Consider the following 18206-nt stretch of genomic DNA (forward strand, 5'->3'; position numbering starts at 1 on the left):
GGGACATTGTTGAGTTCTCTGTGGTTGCCCCTCCTCTCAAGTATTTATAAGTGGAAAAAGAGAAGTTCTACTCACTTGAAGACTGAAACTTCACTTGGAAAAAAGAACCAACATGGATGCTGCTGACGACATCGCCGTCATCGGGATCGGATGCAACTTCCCGGGAGGTACACTCCCCCACAAATAATACATTTTGTTTGCCTTATAAGAAACAATTTCAAATTACCATGTCTCGAATGACTTGGCAAGTGATACTTTTTTTTTTTTTTTTTTAATTCCTTGGATCATACAATTTGGATCAAATAAATCCTTCCATAGAGAAGAATTTTATATAACTATAGTTTAATTACATATAGTATAAGAAGTAGAAGCTCTCTTGCTGGATATAGAAATATTTAAAAACAATTTGAAGTATTTACAATAATATTTAGGTTGAGTTCGTCTGACGTCCCTGTGTTTTTTAGGTGAAGGCTTGGATAATTTTTGGAGGGTTCTGTCAGAGGGCAAAAATTGTGTTGTGGATATTCCAGCTGAGAGATTTGACAAAGATTCCTGGTATGAACTTGATGGCAGCAAACCTGGAAAGACGCAAACCACCAAAGCGGCTTTCATAGATGGGTAAGCGGAAGAATTCAGATTGTCAGTTGCAATATCAATAGCATTTATTTACCATTTTGCCCTCCTGGGAGTTTAAAATCAGGGGATGTTTGAGAATAATTGTCAATTTTCGCACATGTCCTGAATGTTGTTAGTCGCCTAAATGTTGAACAGAGGCTGAGATCTACCGGAGTCAAATTCCTTGTTTGGCATGCCCAAACATGGCCAATAAACTTTTCAACCTTTCAAAATATCCGTCATATTTACAGCTTCCATTCTTGATATAAATTCAATATAAATGACTATAATATAAATTTGTAGCGGTCTGTGTTTTTGTTATGCATGCAGTTCATGATGTAAGACGGTGCCCATTTCAGGTTCAACGAGTTTGACCCCAAATTTTTTGGCATTCCTGAGGCAGAGGCGGATGTCATGGACCCTCAGCAGAAACTGCTCCTTCAATGCACCTTCAGGGCCTTGGAGGATGCCAGCATCCCCATGGAGCGCATCAGTGGAAGCACAACTGGAGTTTATATTGGTGACCACATCAAGTAGTATTTATGACGCCCAAATAAATAGATATAGTATGTCACAAAAGTGACGACACTTGCTGCTATGTAAAATAGTCACTGTACTGCTTGCATATCAGGACTGTTAATTTACTTTCCCTTAAAAAAAACTGACACACAGCTCTTAATATGTAATATTGAAGTAAAATACATGAGTACACTACCAGCAGAGCTGACTGCGTTGCAGGTCTAATGAACCGAGACTATGAGATGCTGCGAAGTAATAACCCCGCCTCCATAAATCACTACAACGCCACGGGGACGGCCATGAGTCTGGCAGCCAATAGGATCTCCTTTGTCTTCAATCTCACCGGGCCATCGTTTGCCGTGGACAGTGCATGTTCCTCCTCCCTGGTGGCTCTACACGTAGCTTGTCAGGCGATAAGACAAGGTAAACTATAAATATTCTCAGGATACTTTTTCAGGCATCTGTACTGTAGGATAAGTTTTTGTTTTTGAGGCTTACCTTCAATCAAGTACTCCTTTTCCTCTCTGACCAGGGGACTGTGAGATGGCACTGTGTGGAGGGGTCAACTGCATTTTGGAGCCTCGAGTGTTTGTGGCCCTCAGCAAAGCCAGGATGATTTCGCCTGAAGGCACCAGCAAGCCCTTCTCCAGCCGAGCAGATGGCTACGGCAGAGGCGAGGGCTGCGGTGTCGTTCTTCTCAAGCCGCTCAAAAATGTGAGTTTTGAAACCAATCCTTGGAATTTCTTGATTTGTGTCTGGTGGATGTCAACCGAGGTTGTGGGAGTTGTTTTTGATTTCTGCCAAGGGGAGTCCAGTTGTCTCCACTCATCACTTAATCTAGATGCGATAAAATCTATCAAAGAGTTTTTAGAATTGTGTAATTTACAGGCATTACAAGACTGCAACAAAATCTGGGGTATCATTGCCAAAACATCTGTCAACCAAGATGGAAATTCGGTGTCACCAATCACCAAGCCGTCCTTGCATCAACAAGAGGCGCTGCTGCGACAAATATACTCCGAGCGTGACCTCGCCAATGTCCAGTACATCGAGGCCCATGGAACTGGAACCCCCGTTGGAGATTTGGCAGAGGCAACAAGCATCTCAAATGTGGTTGCCAAATCTAGAGACGGTGGTGCAGACACTCTATGGATCGGCTCTGTGAAGGGAAATATCGGACACACAGAATCAGCAGCCGGGGTGGCCGGACTCATCAAGGTGCTCCTCATGATGAAGCACCAGACCATCGTTCCATCTGTTTTCTACTCCCAAGACTGTTCCAGCATAAATGCTGAAGTCATGAGAATTAGTATTCCAACAAAAGCTGAAAGGTGGGGAACGAATGGATTTTGTCAACGGGTGGCTGGCATTAACAGCTTTGGGTTTGGAGGCACAAATACACATGTAATTGTAAGAGAGTATAAACAGACTGCAAATGTCGCACATATCCCAAAAGATGCTCCCAGGATTTTTGTGACATCAGCAGCCTCTGAGGAATCCTTGATCCGATCACTCGCTGATACCCACAGACAGCTTCTCGCCGGCCAAGCAGCTGACGCGCAGGCATTATCCTTTACCTCTGCTTGTGGGCGGAGCCACACAAAGCACAGATATCGCAGGGCTTTTGTCTTCTCATCCCTCTCAGATTTACAGGATCAGCTTCTGTCTTCATTGAAAGCAAAGGAGGCCTTGACATTGTCAAACACTGAGGTGGTGTTTGTGTTCAGTGGAAACGGTGTTGCCTTCAAAGGCATGTGCAGGCAGCTCTTCAGCACCCTTCCTTATTTCAAAGACAAGGTGCAGGAGGTGGAGGTCCTCTTTCAGAAGAAGAACAGACACATTAGAATCAGTCAGTGGCTTTCGGAAGAGTGGGACGCGGTTGGCCTGAGCCAGCCAGAAGTTGTCCAGCCTTTGCTTTTTGCTCTTCAGGTTGCCATAGCAGCTCTCCTGAAGCACTGGGGCATCAAACCTGACACAGTGCTGGGACACTCCTTAGGCGAAGTCGCTGCCGCTCACTGCTCTGGTTTGTTGTCTCTCGAAGATGCTGTCAAAGTGGTCTACCACCGCAGTGTGCTTCAAAGTAGGGCTATCAATGGAAAGATGCTTGTGGTGGGCAACATACTTTTAGAAAAAGTGCTGATAGCTCTTGAGGACTTCTCACCAAATATTTGTGTGGCTGCCTTCAACAGCCCGCAGTCTTGCACTTTATCAGGAGATGAAGGTGCGGTAAATGTCCTCCATGAGAAACTCAACAGGATGTACGCTGATGAGGATATCTTTCTTCATATCTTAGATGTTCCAGCAGCTTACCACAGTCATCTCATGGATCCTATCCTTGAAGGCATTCAGAGTCATCTGGCTTGCCTGGCTGTCAACGACATACAATGCAAGCTATTTTCTACTGTGACAGGAGCCAAGTATGTGCATGGTGACTTTGGAACCGGAAGCTACTGGGCAAAGAACATCAGGCAACCAGTTTTGTTTGAGCAAACACTGCGGGCTATCGAAAGAGATAAACAGTCAAGAAGAAACATGGTCTTTGTCGAGATTGGACCTCGCAGGGCTCTTCAAAGGCACATCCACGAAACACTTGGAAAAGACATTATTGTTCTCTCTGTTCGACCACATAAAGAATATGAAACCATCTTGTCGACAGTGGGGAAACTATTCGAACTGGGTGTCAACGTGCACTGGCAGGACCTCTACCAAGGTTATAAAGCACCACCCACAGCGTTCCCAGTCTATCAGTTTGACAACACACGGAAAGAGGTCTACTTTGAGGATGTCAGACAAGGAAACGTTTTGTCTTCTTCTTCTTCACCACATCCGCTGTTGTCACAAATAAAGAAGAACAACAAAGAGTACGTATGCAATCTCTCGACGGAGACCGTGCCATATCTCTGGGAGCACAAGCATAACGGCATTGCCATTGTCCCCGGCGCCTTCTACGTGGAGCTGGCTTTCGCTTCGGTGGTGGCCTATCTGAAGCCGAGGAGGCCCATCTCCTTTATCGAGCTCAGTGTGACGTTTCACAATCTGCTTAGCACGAACAATCACCAGTTGAAAGTGAGGTTTGAAGAAACTGATGGTGTCTTTACAATAAGCTCCTCTGCTGACACTCACACCTCTGGTACATTCAGATGCGCGGATGGACCAGCTGTGTTGGAGGAACCAAGTATTTGTCTGGAGGGAATCTTTAAAAGGTGCATTTTGACTGTAACGGCTATAGAGTTTTACGCCATTCTTTCTAGAGCAGGATTTGATTATGGATTTGTGTTCAAACAGCTGAACAATGTTCATTTTGGTGATGAGTTTAAAGAGGCTGTGACAGCAATCCACGTTCAAAAAGAACTCTTGAATCATCTTCACGACTACTTCATGCATCCTGTGCTGTTGGACTATTTCTTGCAAATGACTGCTGTCGCAGCCATGAGGCGTCTCTCAGTCAAGCAAGGATTCCCCTCGGCTATAGGCAAGATTGTCATTTCAGGACCACCACAAGACGAGATGTTTATTTACATGCGTGCAACGGAAGAGAAGCCAGACTTCCTGAAATTGTGCGGTTGCTTTACTACCAAAGATGGGAAAGTACTGGTGGAACTTCAGGAGGTACAGATAACATTTTTGGGTGGTTGTTTGCCTGCTCTGCATTCTGTGTTCTACCACAATGAAATCATTCCCATCACAAACAACATAAATTGTGATAAGAAGATAAAGGCAATAGTTTTTGCAGACAAGCTCGGCATAGCTAAAGCACTCAAGCCATACTTGCATCCGGAGTCATCTTCCGTGGAGGACAGAAATCACTGGACACCAGGCCAGCTCCAAGACGTTGTTCTCGGCAAAAACTTGAGAGATTTTCTCTTCATTTGGGCCGTAGAAGATCTCAGCCACTTACCATCTGGTAGAACGCTGGACCGCCTGGTGGCCTGCTGTGAGTCATTCCAACAAATTGTTTTAACTTTGAAGGAGAGCCAACAATCTTGCACTGTCCGTGTTATAACTTACAGGTCCACAGAGAGGATTGTAGACTGTGTGAGTTCTGGTTTTGTCCTGTCTGGTATGATGAGGGCTTGTGCGGCAGAGGTACCAGGTGTCTGTTTTCAACTCATCGACCTGATGTCGCTAACCAGAATGGACATTGAATCTTTAGTTGGTGTCATTAACTCTTGCAAACAATCCGAAGTCATTGTTGGTCAAGGACAGGTGTCGACGACAAAGATAACACGTACGCTCATGGAGGAGAGAGTTTTATTTAAGGGTAATATACCATCAGTGAAAGATTTTGTCCTACAGACCGGTCATCCTTACAGACTGGAAGGCTTGACTGCTAGCCCCATTGACACAAATGACGGCACAGTTGCGGATAAATCAGTCGAGGTTCAACTACTAAATGTGTGTGTCCATTCAGCGGATTACTTCCCTGTGACACTTTCACACTTGCATTTTGGAAAGACATTGTATTGGAACAATCGCACGACACACAACCACACACTGTTGGCTCTCGACTTTAGCGGCATCGTGACAGCCGTCGGGAAAGATGTTTGCAGGCTAAGAGTTGGCGACCGCATTGCCGCAAGTTACCCATCTGCAACAGCAACGAGGGTCGTTATTCCCGAGTCTGCGTGTTACGACACCGAGAAACTTCCATTCCTGGAAGAATGTCCAAGCATGTCCTTCTTCATCCTGGCGTGGGAGCTCCTGCAGCGGATGCTTCCCACTGTGACACGGCAACAGCAGAAAAAGATAGCCATCGTCACTCCAGACTTAGCCTCTGCGTTGATGAAAGTTCTAGCGTTGACAGCAAACCGATCCGGCTGGAATGTGTCCTGTTTGCCCCATTTGCCAAAGCAAAGTACAAGTCGTGATCCGTGCCAAGCCTTTGTCTTCCTGCCCCCATATGACAACTCTTGGCAAGAATTAAGAGAAAATGACGGCCATGAGCGACATGCTGTTTTTGTTTGCGGAACGCACCAGTCATCCTCAAGCTGGACAAACAGCTTTGCGTTCAAGAGTGACTTCCTTCGTGTGCATGTTCTCCATGTCCCTCGTGTCCTTCAAAGAGTTTATCTCAAAGCACAAGGAGGAGCCATCTTTAGGTGGCTCATGATGCTCGGCTTTGATCGAGCATCTCTGCCTGTCAAAAGGGATACATTTCAAATCTCAAGCGCAGCAGAAGCTCAGGCTGACGAGTCGTATTTTGCCGCCAAGACAGTGCGCCAAGTGGTTTTAGATTTGACAGCACCTAACTGCCAAGTGTCAGACATTCCATTTCTGGGCAAACCCAGGCAACTTTTTCAAAAACACTCTACTTATATCGTAACGGGAGGCCTCACCGGTTTGGGTTTTGAAACTGTTAAGTTCATTGCCAGCAATGGCGGCGGGTGTATCGTGACACTGTCCAGACGCATGCCAACGCATGAAATGCAGTCTGAACTGGATCTCATCCAGAAGAGGTACAACATCACCATCATGACCTTCCAGTGTGATGTTTCAATGTTGCAACAAGTAGTGGAAGCCATCTCAAAGATTGAGCAGAGATTGAGTAGTTGTCCCATCAAAGGAGTTTTTCACAGCGCTGCCGTGCTCCACGATGCACCCATAGAAAATCTCAATGCATCTCTCCTGCGGAAGGTTCTGCAGCCCAAAGTGAGCGGCGCCCTGAATCTCCACAATGCCACCCTTCACAAGAAGCTTGACTTCTTTGTGTGCTACTCCTCCATCTCGTCGCTTCTTGGTAACCAGTCGCAGTCCAACTACGCAGCAGCCAATTCTTTCCTTGACACCTTTTGTCTTTACCGGAGGAACCTCGGTCTGGCCGGACAGTCCATCAACTGGGGTCCTCTGAACCTTGGCCTTCTGTTAAAAAAAAAGAACGTCCAAAAGCACCTAGAGAGCAAAGGGATGCTGGTCATGGACGTGGGAGAGATTCATGAAGCTCTCACCAAAGTCCTTCTCACCAACAGACCTCAGCAGGTTGTGTGCAAGTTCAACTTGAAAAACGCCTCACTCGGGAAACGACTATCAACCTTAGTGGACGCAGAACTAAAAGACAACAGGACCATTGAGCCGCCAGTTCACCAATCGTCTCCCTCACGTAAAAATGTGAAAACTATCATCGGCGACGTTAGCAACCTTGGTGAGGACGAGTTGGATGATAACGCCACGCTGGGTGCGTTGGGCGTCGACTCGATGTTAGCCATGACACTTCAGAATAAAATCTTTCAAGAGACGAGTGTAAATGTACCGTTGGTCAGGATACTGGACCCGAACACAACGGTGGCAACTTTGGAAAGTTTTGTGATAAATAATAATATCATGTGATTGATGTAGATGACATGTCCTTTTATTGAGACAGTGCAGTCGACAACACACACACAATACAGGAATGATGCTGAAAATTGTTTTCAATCTTGGACAGTGATCACTTTGTATTCCTTGCAGCTCTGACTGACTGTACCAACAAAATATTGATCTTTCAGAGAAAAATAAATCCAATAACATGACAGTGTGATCGTATCTTGTTTTAACTATAAAAAACAATCAAGTCGCCCACTTTTACCAACAGGTACTATAAGAACCAAAGAACACATTGGTGTACAGCTGGTGTATATATCATTTGGTGCAATAATAAAATATATATAAATGACATCTATTTGATTTTTTTTTAAACCAAATTCTTGTTTTTCTAATCATGAAGGCTTAAAAACCACTTCCCTAAATAATCATTAATGTCGACCGCACGTTACCGCGAACCTGCGCTAAATGCGTGAAAAATAACAACATAAGAAATAAAAGACAGCAGAAGTGACTGTTACAATACAGTATGAGAGAAATGATGGTAAATGTCACACTCAGTCCTGGATGGACAGCAAACCAGGCTTTACTCATCATTTCAACATGGAAAAGGTTTCAATTGACAAAACGGCAATTGGAAGACCACAAAAATCAGGCAGGTTGCACGTGCCACACCGTGTGCCGCTTGCTCACTCCCATCATAATTTAATAAAGTATGTTTCACTCTGTTACATACACTTAGCTTAATAATCCTCATAAAGCGATAAGAAAGATCACCTTCGGAACACAGGATTGATGAACAGCTTTAAAAACAAACACAAGGACATCTGTCTTATCTTCACATATCCTTGAGACAATGAGATAAACATAAACACAAAACAATCATAACATCTTTTCAAATGTCTTCTCCATAAAATGTTTACAAAAAAACGCCAGTCAGAAGACAATCGTGAAAATAATACCAAGGAACTGACATGTAGGTTTTCATAAACGATCACGGCGGTACCATGACTTATTAGTACCCTGTCTTACAAGTGCTTTATCTTTGTGTTGAAAGCAAAAAAAAAAGAAAAAACGGACTTCTGGGTGACCTTCAGAAACTCCGCCAGATGACAGCTGCATACCCCTCCTCGCAGTGAAACTTCAGGTGTCTTATTTGAGCTTGCATTGTCGTTTTTGTGTAGGTATTTTGCCAAATGTATTTGTTCAAACCACTGGTCCGAAGGTAAGTGCTGGTCTCTGGCATCTTCATAGCATTTCCATTTATTTCACTAGAAAAGGTTGATTAGATATTTCAATGTTGTGAGATATGGGCGTGGTCACAGATCGAATTATACAGCAGGGATCTTAAAATCTGACTGAAACAGTGCCAGCATCATCGCTTGAAAGAGCGTTTGGGACATTAGTTCCACCCTCGTGCGCTTCATTCAAAATGGCTACCAAAGTGGATAGCGTGGCATTGGGATCCAAAAGTTTGACCAGTGGCACCTTCACACCTCGGTCCTGGTAGATGAGGTTTTGCAGCGTCATGGCCTGCAAGGAGTCTGTGCCGAGAGATGAAAGCAGCGTATCGTCCGTCAGTTGGCTCACGTCCACGCCAATGGTTTTGCAAAGCAGGGAGAGCACATAATCTTTGGGTGGCACCTCCTCTGTGTTCTTGCTTTGAGAATTCAACTCTCTAGACTTTTGGAGGGCTTGCTCCACCAGCGCCGACAGCCGCATGGTCAGGGCGACATTCTGTGAGAGGATGTTGAAGCGGATGTTCCGAAAGTGGAAACGGCAAATAGCCTGTTGGGGTCGGTTGATCAGCAAGCATTGTTCCAGGCTTTTATGGATCTCAGCCACCATCAGCACCATCATCCCTTTGGTCTCCAGGAAGCGATGGATCAGTTCTTTGTTTAAGAGGAGTCCCAGGTTCAGAGCTCCCCAGTTGATGGACTGCGCCACCAGGCCGAGCTTGCGCCTGTACTGACAGAATAAATCCAAAAATGAGTTTGCTGCCGCGTAGTTTGTTTGTGAGGCGTTTCCCAAAAAGGATGATATGGAGGAGTAACAAACAAAGTAATCGAGCTGGCACTTGAGTGTTGCCTTGTGCAAGTTGAGCACACCATTGACTTTTGGCTTGAGAACTTCCTCATATATGGACATGTCAAGGGACTCGATGAGAGCATCGTGCAAAACGACTGCACTGTGAAAAACACCTCTGATTGAATAATCTTTGAACTTCAACTGGATCTCGCTGATAACCTGGTGCACTTGCTCAGACACGGCAATGTCACATTGCATGGAGACAATGTTGTTCCCACACTGCTTCTCTATGTTTTGGATCTCTCGCTGCACTTCGGGTGAGGGCTTGCTCCTGGAGAGAGTGATGACAACCTCGCCACCCTTTTGTGAAATGAACTTCACTGTTTCAAAGCCCAGCCCAGTCAAACCACCTGCTATAATGTACACTGATCTTTTTCGGAAAAGCTTCTTTTTTGAGCACAGAAGTGGAATGTTTGAAGTCGCGCCGGTCGGACATTTTTCCAGTGCCACAACAGCCAGCTTTTTTGCATGGAAGTACGACTCAGACATCTCTGAGGGAAGGTTTTGGATCTTCTCAGATGTGATACTCTGAAAGGTGACGCTTTCAAGGGAAAACTTCTTGTTTAAGTTAAAGGACTTAAGCCAGTGATAAACACGTAGCCTTCGAGCACCCAGGGATCCTTTTTGCAAAATAGCCGCAAGGTCAACTCTTTGCACGTGTACACTTTCTTTTACACTCTGGAGCTCATCCTGGTCAAGCAGGTCTTGTGTCTGGGATCCTCGGACAATGACAACATTCTTGACACCAGGAAAGTTGCAGACTTCTGCAATCAAACTTTTGCTGTATGGAGGCAGGACAATGAATGCATCAATTTGATTGGCTTCTTTGAAGATGCCTTGTTTTCCAATGCTCACGTCGTAACCAGACTTTTCAGAGGCGATCGCCAAAACCTTTACCAGAACGGAATCCGGAATAAGAGATAAGATGGCGAGATGATGCTTGGCTTTTGGCAAGACCCGACATAGGATTTCCCTCGCCAGCACAAAGAAGGAGAGACAAGGTGTTGTTTGAAGGAAGGGGAGTTGTTTGGTTGTGTAACACACTTCCTGTGGAACTCTGATCCTACTGGCTGCTACCACGGGGTAACAGGAAGCCACAGAATCTCCCACTTTTAATTTCCTGACATCCTTTCCAACCTTGGTAACAATTCCACTGAAGTCAAGCATGAGTAGCTTGTGGTTCTGTGAGGAGTGTTTGTTCCAGTACAGCGTCTGGCCAAACTTGACATGTGAGGCACTCACAGGGAAGTACTCTGATGAATGCACACAAACCTTAGTGGGCTGAATCTCAACTGACGTAGGACTCATTTGCTCCACATCAGCATGGATCTGTACAGCACTCAAGCGACTCATTTTAAAAGCATCTGCAGTCTGAAGGATGCAAGGTTCAGATGTGTCGGAAGTGAAGTTGCGTTCAGAATTGTCAGGCAGTTCAGGAGGGGTACGTGTGATGGAAGGTTTTAGAATCGCCCCATCTCTAATCACCAATTCTGGGTACTTGCTGCAAGGGTAAGCTCGTAGGATCTCAGACAGAGCTGCAATGTCCTTCGCGGAGTTGGAGCTGATGTCAACTAACTGGAATGACATCTCAGCTATTTCTGCAGCAAGGGATCGTGTCATGCCTACAATGGCAAAGCCAGGATTGATGTGATCAACTGTAAACTCAGATGAGCAGTAGGTTACTGCCCGGATGGGGTTAGTGAAGTAGATTTCCTTGAGCTCCAGGACTACCTGGCGTAATATTTCACAGCAACCTGCTAGATTCTCCAGGACATCATCAGGCGTGAAGGAGTTTAGGTTTTCTTTGCCCCACAAAAACAAGACCTCATCAAAGTTGTCCTTTAAGTCTATGTTGAGATTTGCTAAAAGATATGGAAATCCATGGTTCAAGATATCTTTAGCATGTGTAGATGGAATATAGTGAGAGCGCGGGTCTAAGTGGGGTTGTAGGGCTTTTGCGATCCCCATATTGTCAGAGAAGACTAAGGCCTTGGGAGGTGGATCATTTGTGATCCCTTCGGGGATGACACTAAACTCATTATGGTAGAAGTATTCCTCAACCACATGAGAGTCACTACCAAGGTACTTGATCAACACATGCTTAACCTCAACCAAGGTCCTTCCATGTTGATCAGCAAAGCATCCGCAGACCTCAAAATGGTTTGTACCAACATTGATTGCCCTCAAGTACACGATCATCTCATCTTGCAAAGGTTCTAACACTGTTAAACTTCCAATCTGGGCTGGAAATCCCGGTCTACCAGCAAAAATGTGCTCTACCGTGACTGGGAGGAGCTGCATGAGGAAGTCCAGCACAACTGGATGAACGTAGTAGTCGTGCAACTGAGACCGTAGTGCCTGTGGAACTGTGATCATGGCAAAAGCCTCTTTCAGATCTTCCCCATAGTGTACATTGGCCTTATTGGTGAAGACGTCTCCATACTGGAAGCCTCCTTGGGCAAGGTAACTATAAAATTCCTGATAGGTCACTACAGATGTGCATCTTTTGTAGATGCTGCTGAGGTCAATGCGCTGCTCTTCAACTGGTCGTTCTTTCTTTTGGACAACCGTGCCTGATGCGTATGTGGCTGACGAGGAGAACACTGAGAAACTGGCTTCGTTCTCTTTCTGCTCCAGCTGCACTTTCATCTCTAGGGGGCTTGGGGTTAAGACAAATGGGTTGTGGAAATTGACACTGAGCTGCAGTGAGTTGAGAGGGACTTTTGGTTTGGCGCAGGCCATAAATGCGGCTAAGCCCAACTCAGCGTAGAAGGCCCCAGGGATGATGGGTACTTTGTTGTGCCTGTGCTCTTTCAGGAAGAAGGTGGAGTCAGACATCAAAGTGCATATGTAAGTGTTGGTCTCATTGCCTGTAGCGCAGAGCACAGGGTGATTATTTGTTGGGTTCTTCTGAGCCGATTTGATGATGACATCCCTGTCCGAAGAATCGAACTGGTATCTCGGGAAAGGCAGCGGCGGTGCCTCATAGCCTGCGTAAAAGGTGTTCCAGTCTATGTATACGCCGAGCTCAAAGAGCTTTGAAACGACAGACAAGAGTGTCTCGTGGTCTTTGTCTGGCTGCAGTGAGGCTACCACAGCTGTGTCATTGCCGAGAGTTTCCATGATGTTCCTCTGGAGGGCTCGCCGTGGACCTATTTCCACAAAGACTGTGCTTTTCTTTCCCTGACTGGCTGATCTAACTGCTTGCTCGAAAGCGACAGGCTCACGCACATTCCTTGCCCAATAATCACCTGAGCAAAAATCCCCCCTCTGTGCCTCCTCACCAGTCACAGTTGAGAATAATTGCACGTCAAGCTCGTTCTTCACCAAGGAGCCAATCTCCTCCCTGATTTTTGGCAGAATTGGATCCATCATGTGGCTGTGGTAAGCTGCGGGGACCTCCAGGATGCGGATGAAGAGGTTCTCACTGTTGGCTGTGCTGCTCAGCTTTGCCTGAAGGCTCTGGATTGCATCTGCGTCTCCTGAAAGAGTGCAGGACTGCGGACTGTTATAAGCAGCAAGACAAACTCTCCCTGAGTATTCAGGGAGAAGAGCTGTGACCTCTGAGACGGCCATGTTGCTGACCACCAGCATCTTCCCCCCAGCCACTTCACCTTGGAGAACGCTGCGGAAGTGGATGACTTTGAGGGCATCCTCAAGGGATAGGAGGCCAGCGCAGTGAGCCGCTGCCACCTCACCGACTGAGTGTCCCAGCATAGCATTAGCTTTCACACCCCAGTGCCCGAGCAAGGTGGCGACGCCCACTTGCAAAGCAAAGAGGAGAGGCTGGGCCACATCTGGAGCATTGTAGTCACCACGCTCGCTATTGCTTTCAAGCGTGTCCAGGATGTTGAGCCTGCTCAGCTGCTGGTAGACTCTGGAAATCTGCTCAATTTTGTCTCTGAAGACTGGCTCGTGTCGAAGAAGCTGCTTGCCCATGCCGTGGTAAGTGAGGCCGTTACCGCAGAAGACAAACACTAACTTTGGGTCTTGGAGTGAGAGACTTGATGGATTTTTGTTCACGGCAGCCTGGAGCTTCTCTTTGAGGTCAGTTATGGATGAAACCACCGAGGCCCATCTGTATTTGTGTTTGAGGTGGCTCCTCCTGCATGCCGCCGTGTACAAAAGATGATTTAGGTCAATGTTGTCCTCCAGACGTGAAATGGTGTCTACTTGCATGAGGGTGAGAGACTTTGGTGAATTTGCCGACATCACAAAATATTTCATCTTTCTACTATCATTCTTGTTCATTCTATGCGACTGCTTGTGCTGGGTGACAATAGCGTGAGCGTTTGTACCCCCAAAGCCAAAATTGTTGATTCCCGCAACCCGTCCACCGCTCGCTTCCCACCTTTCCAACTCTTGAGGAACTTTCATGTTCAGGGCCTTGAAGTCTACACAGGCTGTCTCCTCAGAGAAGAAAACTGATGGAACAATGGACTCATGCTTCATCATAAGGAGCACCTTGATAAGTCCGGCCACTCCAGCGGCGGATTCCGTGTGTCCAATATTGCTCTTGACTGACCCAATCCGCAGAGTCTCTGCACTGGAAGCTCGAACTTTGGCGATGACGTTTGAGAGGCTCGTTGCCTCCGTCGGGTCCCCGACTGGTGTTCCGGTGCCATGAGCCTCAATGTACTGGACATTGTTGAGATCACGCTCGGAGTAGATCATCCGCAGAAGCTCCTCCTGCTGAATCATGGAGGGCTTAGTGATCGGTGATACGGAGTGTCCGTCTTGGTTGACGGCGGTCTTGCTGATGATGCCCCAGATGTTATCCTGGTCTTGTAAGGCCTGTCAAAGTACAGAGAGAATATAATGAAACCAAAAGTGCCAGTGGCAGGACCACAATTCCATTTTTTTATGATGGGTAGTGAAAAGTAAATAGCAGAGGGTGGTATTAAGTCAGCAAGTTATCCATTTTCTGTAACTGTATCGGCCCTCCAATGGAAAATAGAGTCACCTTGGTCAATGGTTTGAGGAGAACCACACCACACCCTTCCCCTCTGCCATAACCGTTGCCTTTGTTTGAGAAAGGCTTGCTGGCTCCGTCCGGGGAAATCATATTGGCTTTGCTAAGGGCCACAAACACTCTCGGCTCAAAGATGCAGTTGACGCCGCCGCACACTGCCATGTCGCAGTCCCCTGAGAAGACGGCACACAACCAAGGCCCTTTTAGAACCTTTTTTCTCAAGATCACCTCCGATAAATTAAAGCACCTTGTTTGATGGCCTGGCACGCCAGATGGAGCGCCACCAGGGAGGACGAGCAGGCGCAGTCGATGGCCAAGGATGGCCCGGTGAAGTCGAAGATGTATGACACTCTGTTGGCGGCGATGCTCATGGCCAACCCTGCTCCGGTCCAATGGTTGATGACGCTGGGATGGGCATGCGCCGCCGTGGTTTCGTAGTCTCTGTTCATAAGGCCTGCCGGGGGAAAAGCATTCATCTCCCATGCTCATAATACTTGGTAAACGAGGAAAGTGACTTTTTACCAAAATACACTCCAGTTCTGGTCCCGCTGGCTTTTTCCATGGGAATGCCAGCATTCTCCAGAGCTCTGTAGACACACTGAAGCAGCTGTTTCTGCTGAGGGTCCATTTGTTCTACCTCACTGTCACTGATGCCAAAGAACTTGTGGTCAAAATGGTTGAACCTGAAAACATCATGATCCAAACCCAATCAATAGTTGAATGAGCCACCAAGTCGTTCTTATAGGGCAGTGGTTCTCAAACTTTTTACACCGGGTATCATCTCAGAAGTTATAGAGGAGCTCAAGTTTTAGTATAAATTTTTTTATGAAATTTTTCTCAAGTGAAACATGAGCCTTCGTGCCTCAGTGCAATAAAGTTTGGCAAACAATGCCGTAGAGTAGCATTGAGATGTTCTACCCGTCGATGAGGGCAGCGTTGGCTGTGTGGGACTTGCCCGCCTTGTTGTCGGGGTCATACCAGGTGGATAGATCGAATCGCTCTTTGGGAATCTGCACCAAACAATTCCGCCCACTCACCAGAACTTTCCAGAAATTTTCCAGACCCTCTCCTGTGTGCAAAAAAACACACGCTCCTATCTTAGACTGACAACAGTTCTCAAACTGTAACTTTTTATCATGAGATTAACAGTGTTGTTAATCCTTACTGTAATTTAGTCACAACTTCATTTTTAATCAATAAAATGTATTTACAATTGTAAATGTGAAATTTCAAGAAATCCAACAATCAAAAATTAATTGAAATATGTTACCGCCTGGGAAGTTGCAGCCGATGCCCACCACGGCGATGGCGTCCTCAGCTCGCTCCATCCTCGTCGGGCACAGCTGACGAACACAAACAAAATCGAGTCCTTAGTTCCTCTTCTTTGCAACTAGTCCCTTCCCGCCATCCTCAATCATCCAAACTAAACCTCAGCAGTAGTGAGCCAGCCTCTTTATAGGCGGCCCATCATCAAACATTCATGGTGGATTGTATAGACGTGGCCATGGTGACCAAGAAGCACGCCTTTATGAAGTCTCACAACTGATTAGGAGCGGTTTAATGAGTAAATCAATATGTTATATAACAATGGGCTGCTGTTATTGAAGCTTATCAAAGATCACCGTCGTTAATCTCTTTGAATATCCCCAACACTTTTTTTTTTCCATTTCAGTGGTTATGTTATATGGGCCTTCATTTGGGATCCAGCCAACTTGATCCACCTTTATCTACCAACCAAACAATGTTTTTAAGGCGGGTGTGGCTCAAACTGATAGCCTTTCAAAATAAAACAGCAATTATAATTATACCGTCTCTCAAAGAGAGTTTTGTAATCATATACAGATAAAACCAAATGACAGTAAGAAAATAAAAATGGAGGACCATAAAGCATCGACACGTGCCAAAGCACTAGTTTTACAAGAGAAAAATCTTTCTGAACACCAGACAAAAATTTCCCAAAAAGTAAGAATATGGAAATAATTAAACTGACCGTGGATCTGTAATTTGTTTCTTTAAACCCAAATTACATTTTACCATTTTTATGTCATTTTTTTTTTCAGTTGCACATTTTACATTTTTAGATTTACACCTTTGATTTTCAGTTTCAAATGTTTTTCCATGTGTTGGAATGTTGCTATTGAACTGCAAAACGGGACATAATCTGTCAAAATAGGTTTTGAAATATAAATTTGTCCCAGACATCAACTCTCAAGCTGGCAATCTGGCCTATATAAGTGTTGGGTAACATTTGATTTAGTTCCTGCTCCTCTACCTCCCCAAAAGGCACTGGGGGAGGTCCCTAGATGTTTTTGTTCAGCTGTCAATCGCTCGGTTGATACCTCAAGGCCACATGAAAAAAAAAAAAGATTTGAAACTCAAAAAGATAAGATTTGAAAATGAAAAATAAAAGATTGGAAAATATAAAACTGAGAAAAAAATAAAACATTAAATTTCAAAATATCAATGAAATTGAAAATTAATAAATTAATCTAATATTAAATTAAAATGTCATTTATTCAAATTACCAAAGTGCATCAAAATTACATTCAACCTAAAAAAACGTTTAATACAGTTATTTTTAATTTAAATATTGTTTTTCAAAATTCAAGCTTTACACATAGATTGTCAGTTTTATTTTTTGAAGTCCAAATTTTTTCACCCCAATTTAACTTGAGTTTGAAGCAAATAGCAGTGAGTAGAAAGTGCGACACACTCTGCTCACTTTCGAATATTATTTTCCCACACCAGAAGGAAAAAAAAACCTAACATCACATTCAATTCAGCAGAGCAACACAAAACAATCGCTAAGTCGGTTTCAAATTCGAGTTAGGGTAAAGTTAGGTTTTAAAAATGCAGCGTGTGGATGGAGCTTACTTTTCAGGTTGATGTCCTGCGCCTTCTTACTGAGACAAATGATGTAATGCGTGTAGTGTTGAGGCAGCATCATTTGGATGGGTCATTTTTTTTAAGTCCAAAATGTGCCCAAACCGGACTTGTAGATGGAATGAAATGAGCTCATGATTGGCAGATGGAGCGAAATGAGGTCATAATTAGCTGATGGAATGAAATGAGCTCATGACGGAACAATTTGCCCGCTTACTTCTACAGTATGAAAATTTTGTATCTATTTACTTCCTCTTCCTGACCTTTTAAAAAAAAATTGTCTTCAATACACACTAAATATATGAAAATTTTTTGTCCAGCATTGTGCAAAACTTTGAATAGGACAGCATTCATTTTGACGTTGTCCTAGGACGCTTTTGAAAGTTCAGCAGCAATTATTTTTTATAAGGCATGTGGAAGCACTGTTGATGCAGGCGTACATTTATTAATCTTCAATCTTTATATTGCCTTTATAGATGTGCATGTTGTGAACTTTGATGCGCTGTTGGATGGGATGACAGCAGATAAGACAAAGGTGCCGAGTCAGCACAAATGAAACATTTGCAGAGTCAAAAGGGAAAATATCAGCTTGAAAATAAAATAAGGTGACCAAAAGCATGTTGAATATTTTTTTAGTTTGATGGGAAACCACACCCACCCTTGTCTGCAGAATCCACAAATGCAGAACTGCATTCACAGGACAAGGTCCACTGGACAAAAAAAATAAACTTGGTACTAAAAATACGTACAAGGCAACCTGCGAAATGTACCAACATGGTAGTTTATGACAACGTTAAAATGGGAAACGTGTTCACTTGCTGTGAAACATCAC

At 44.8% G+C, this 18206-nt stretch overlaps 2 protein-coding genes across 2 annotated transcripts; one reads left to right on the top strand and one right to left on the bottom strand.

Moving 5' to 3' along the window:
* The first annotated feature begins 66 nt into the window (after positions 1–66).
* pks1 (polyketide synthase 1) lies at positions 67–7640 on the top strand. The gene is made up of 6 exons (XM_088363954.1): positions 67–167; positions 465–618; positions 975–1135; positions 1354–1557; positions 1667–1848; positions 2023–7640. Exons 1-6 carry the CDS (start codon positions 113–115, stop codon positions 7456–7458), a joined length of 6192 nt encoding a protein of 2063 aa, XP_088220080.1. The 5' UTR covers positions 67–112; the 3' UTR covers positions 7459–7640.
* LOC148381097 (uncharacterized) lies at positions 7459–17428 on the bottom strand. Its single transcript, XM_088363953.1, has 7 exons — positions 17366–17428; positions 15762–15834; positions 15410–15560; positions 15014–15174; positions 14739–14945; positions 14483–14664; positions 7459–14313 (listed from the first exon to the last, which is right to left on the bottom strand). Exons 2-7 carry the CDS (start codon positions 15817–15819, stop codon positions 8779–8781), a joined length of 6294 nt encoding a protein of 2097 aa, XP_088220079.1. The 5' UTR covers positions 15820–15834; positions 17366–17428; the 3' UTR covers positions 7459–8778.
* Between the last annotated feature and the right edge of the window lie 778 nt (positions 17429–18206).

The sequence above is a fragment of the Syngnathus floridae genome, chromosome 20 (assembly GCF_059516105.1).
Source record: "Syngnathus floridae isolate MCC-2025c chromosome 20, RoL_Sflo_1.0, whole genome shotgun sequence".
In the NCBI taxonomy this organism is placed as follows: domain Eukaryota; kingdom Metazoa; phylum Chordata; class Actinopteri; order Syngnathiformes; family Syngnathidae; genus Syngnathus; species Syngnathus floridae.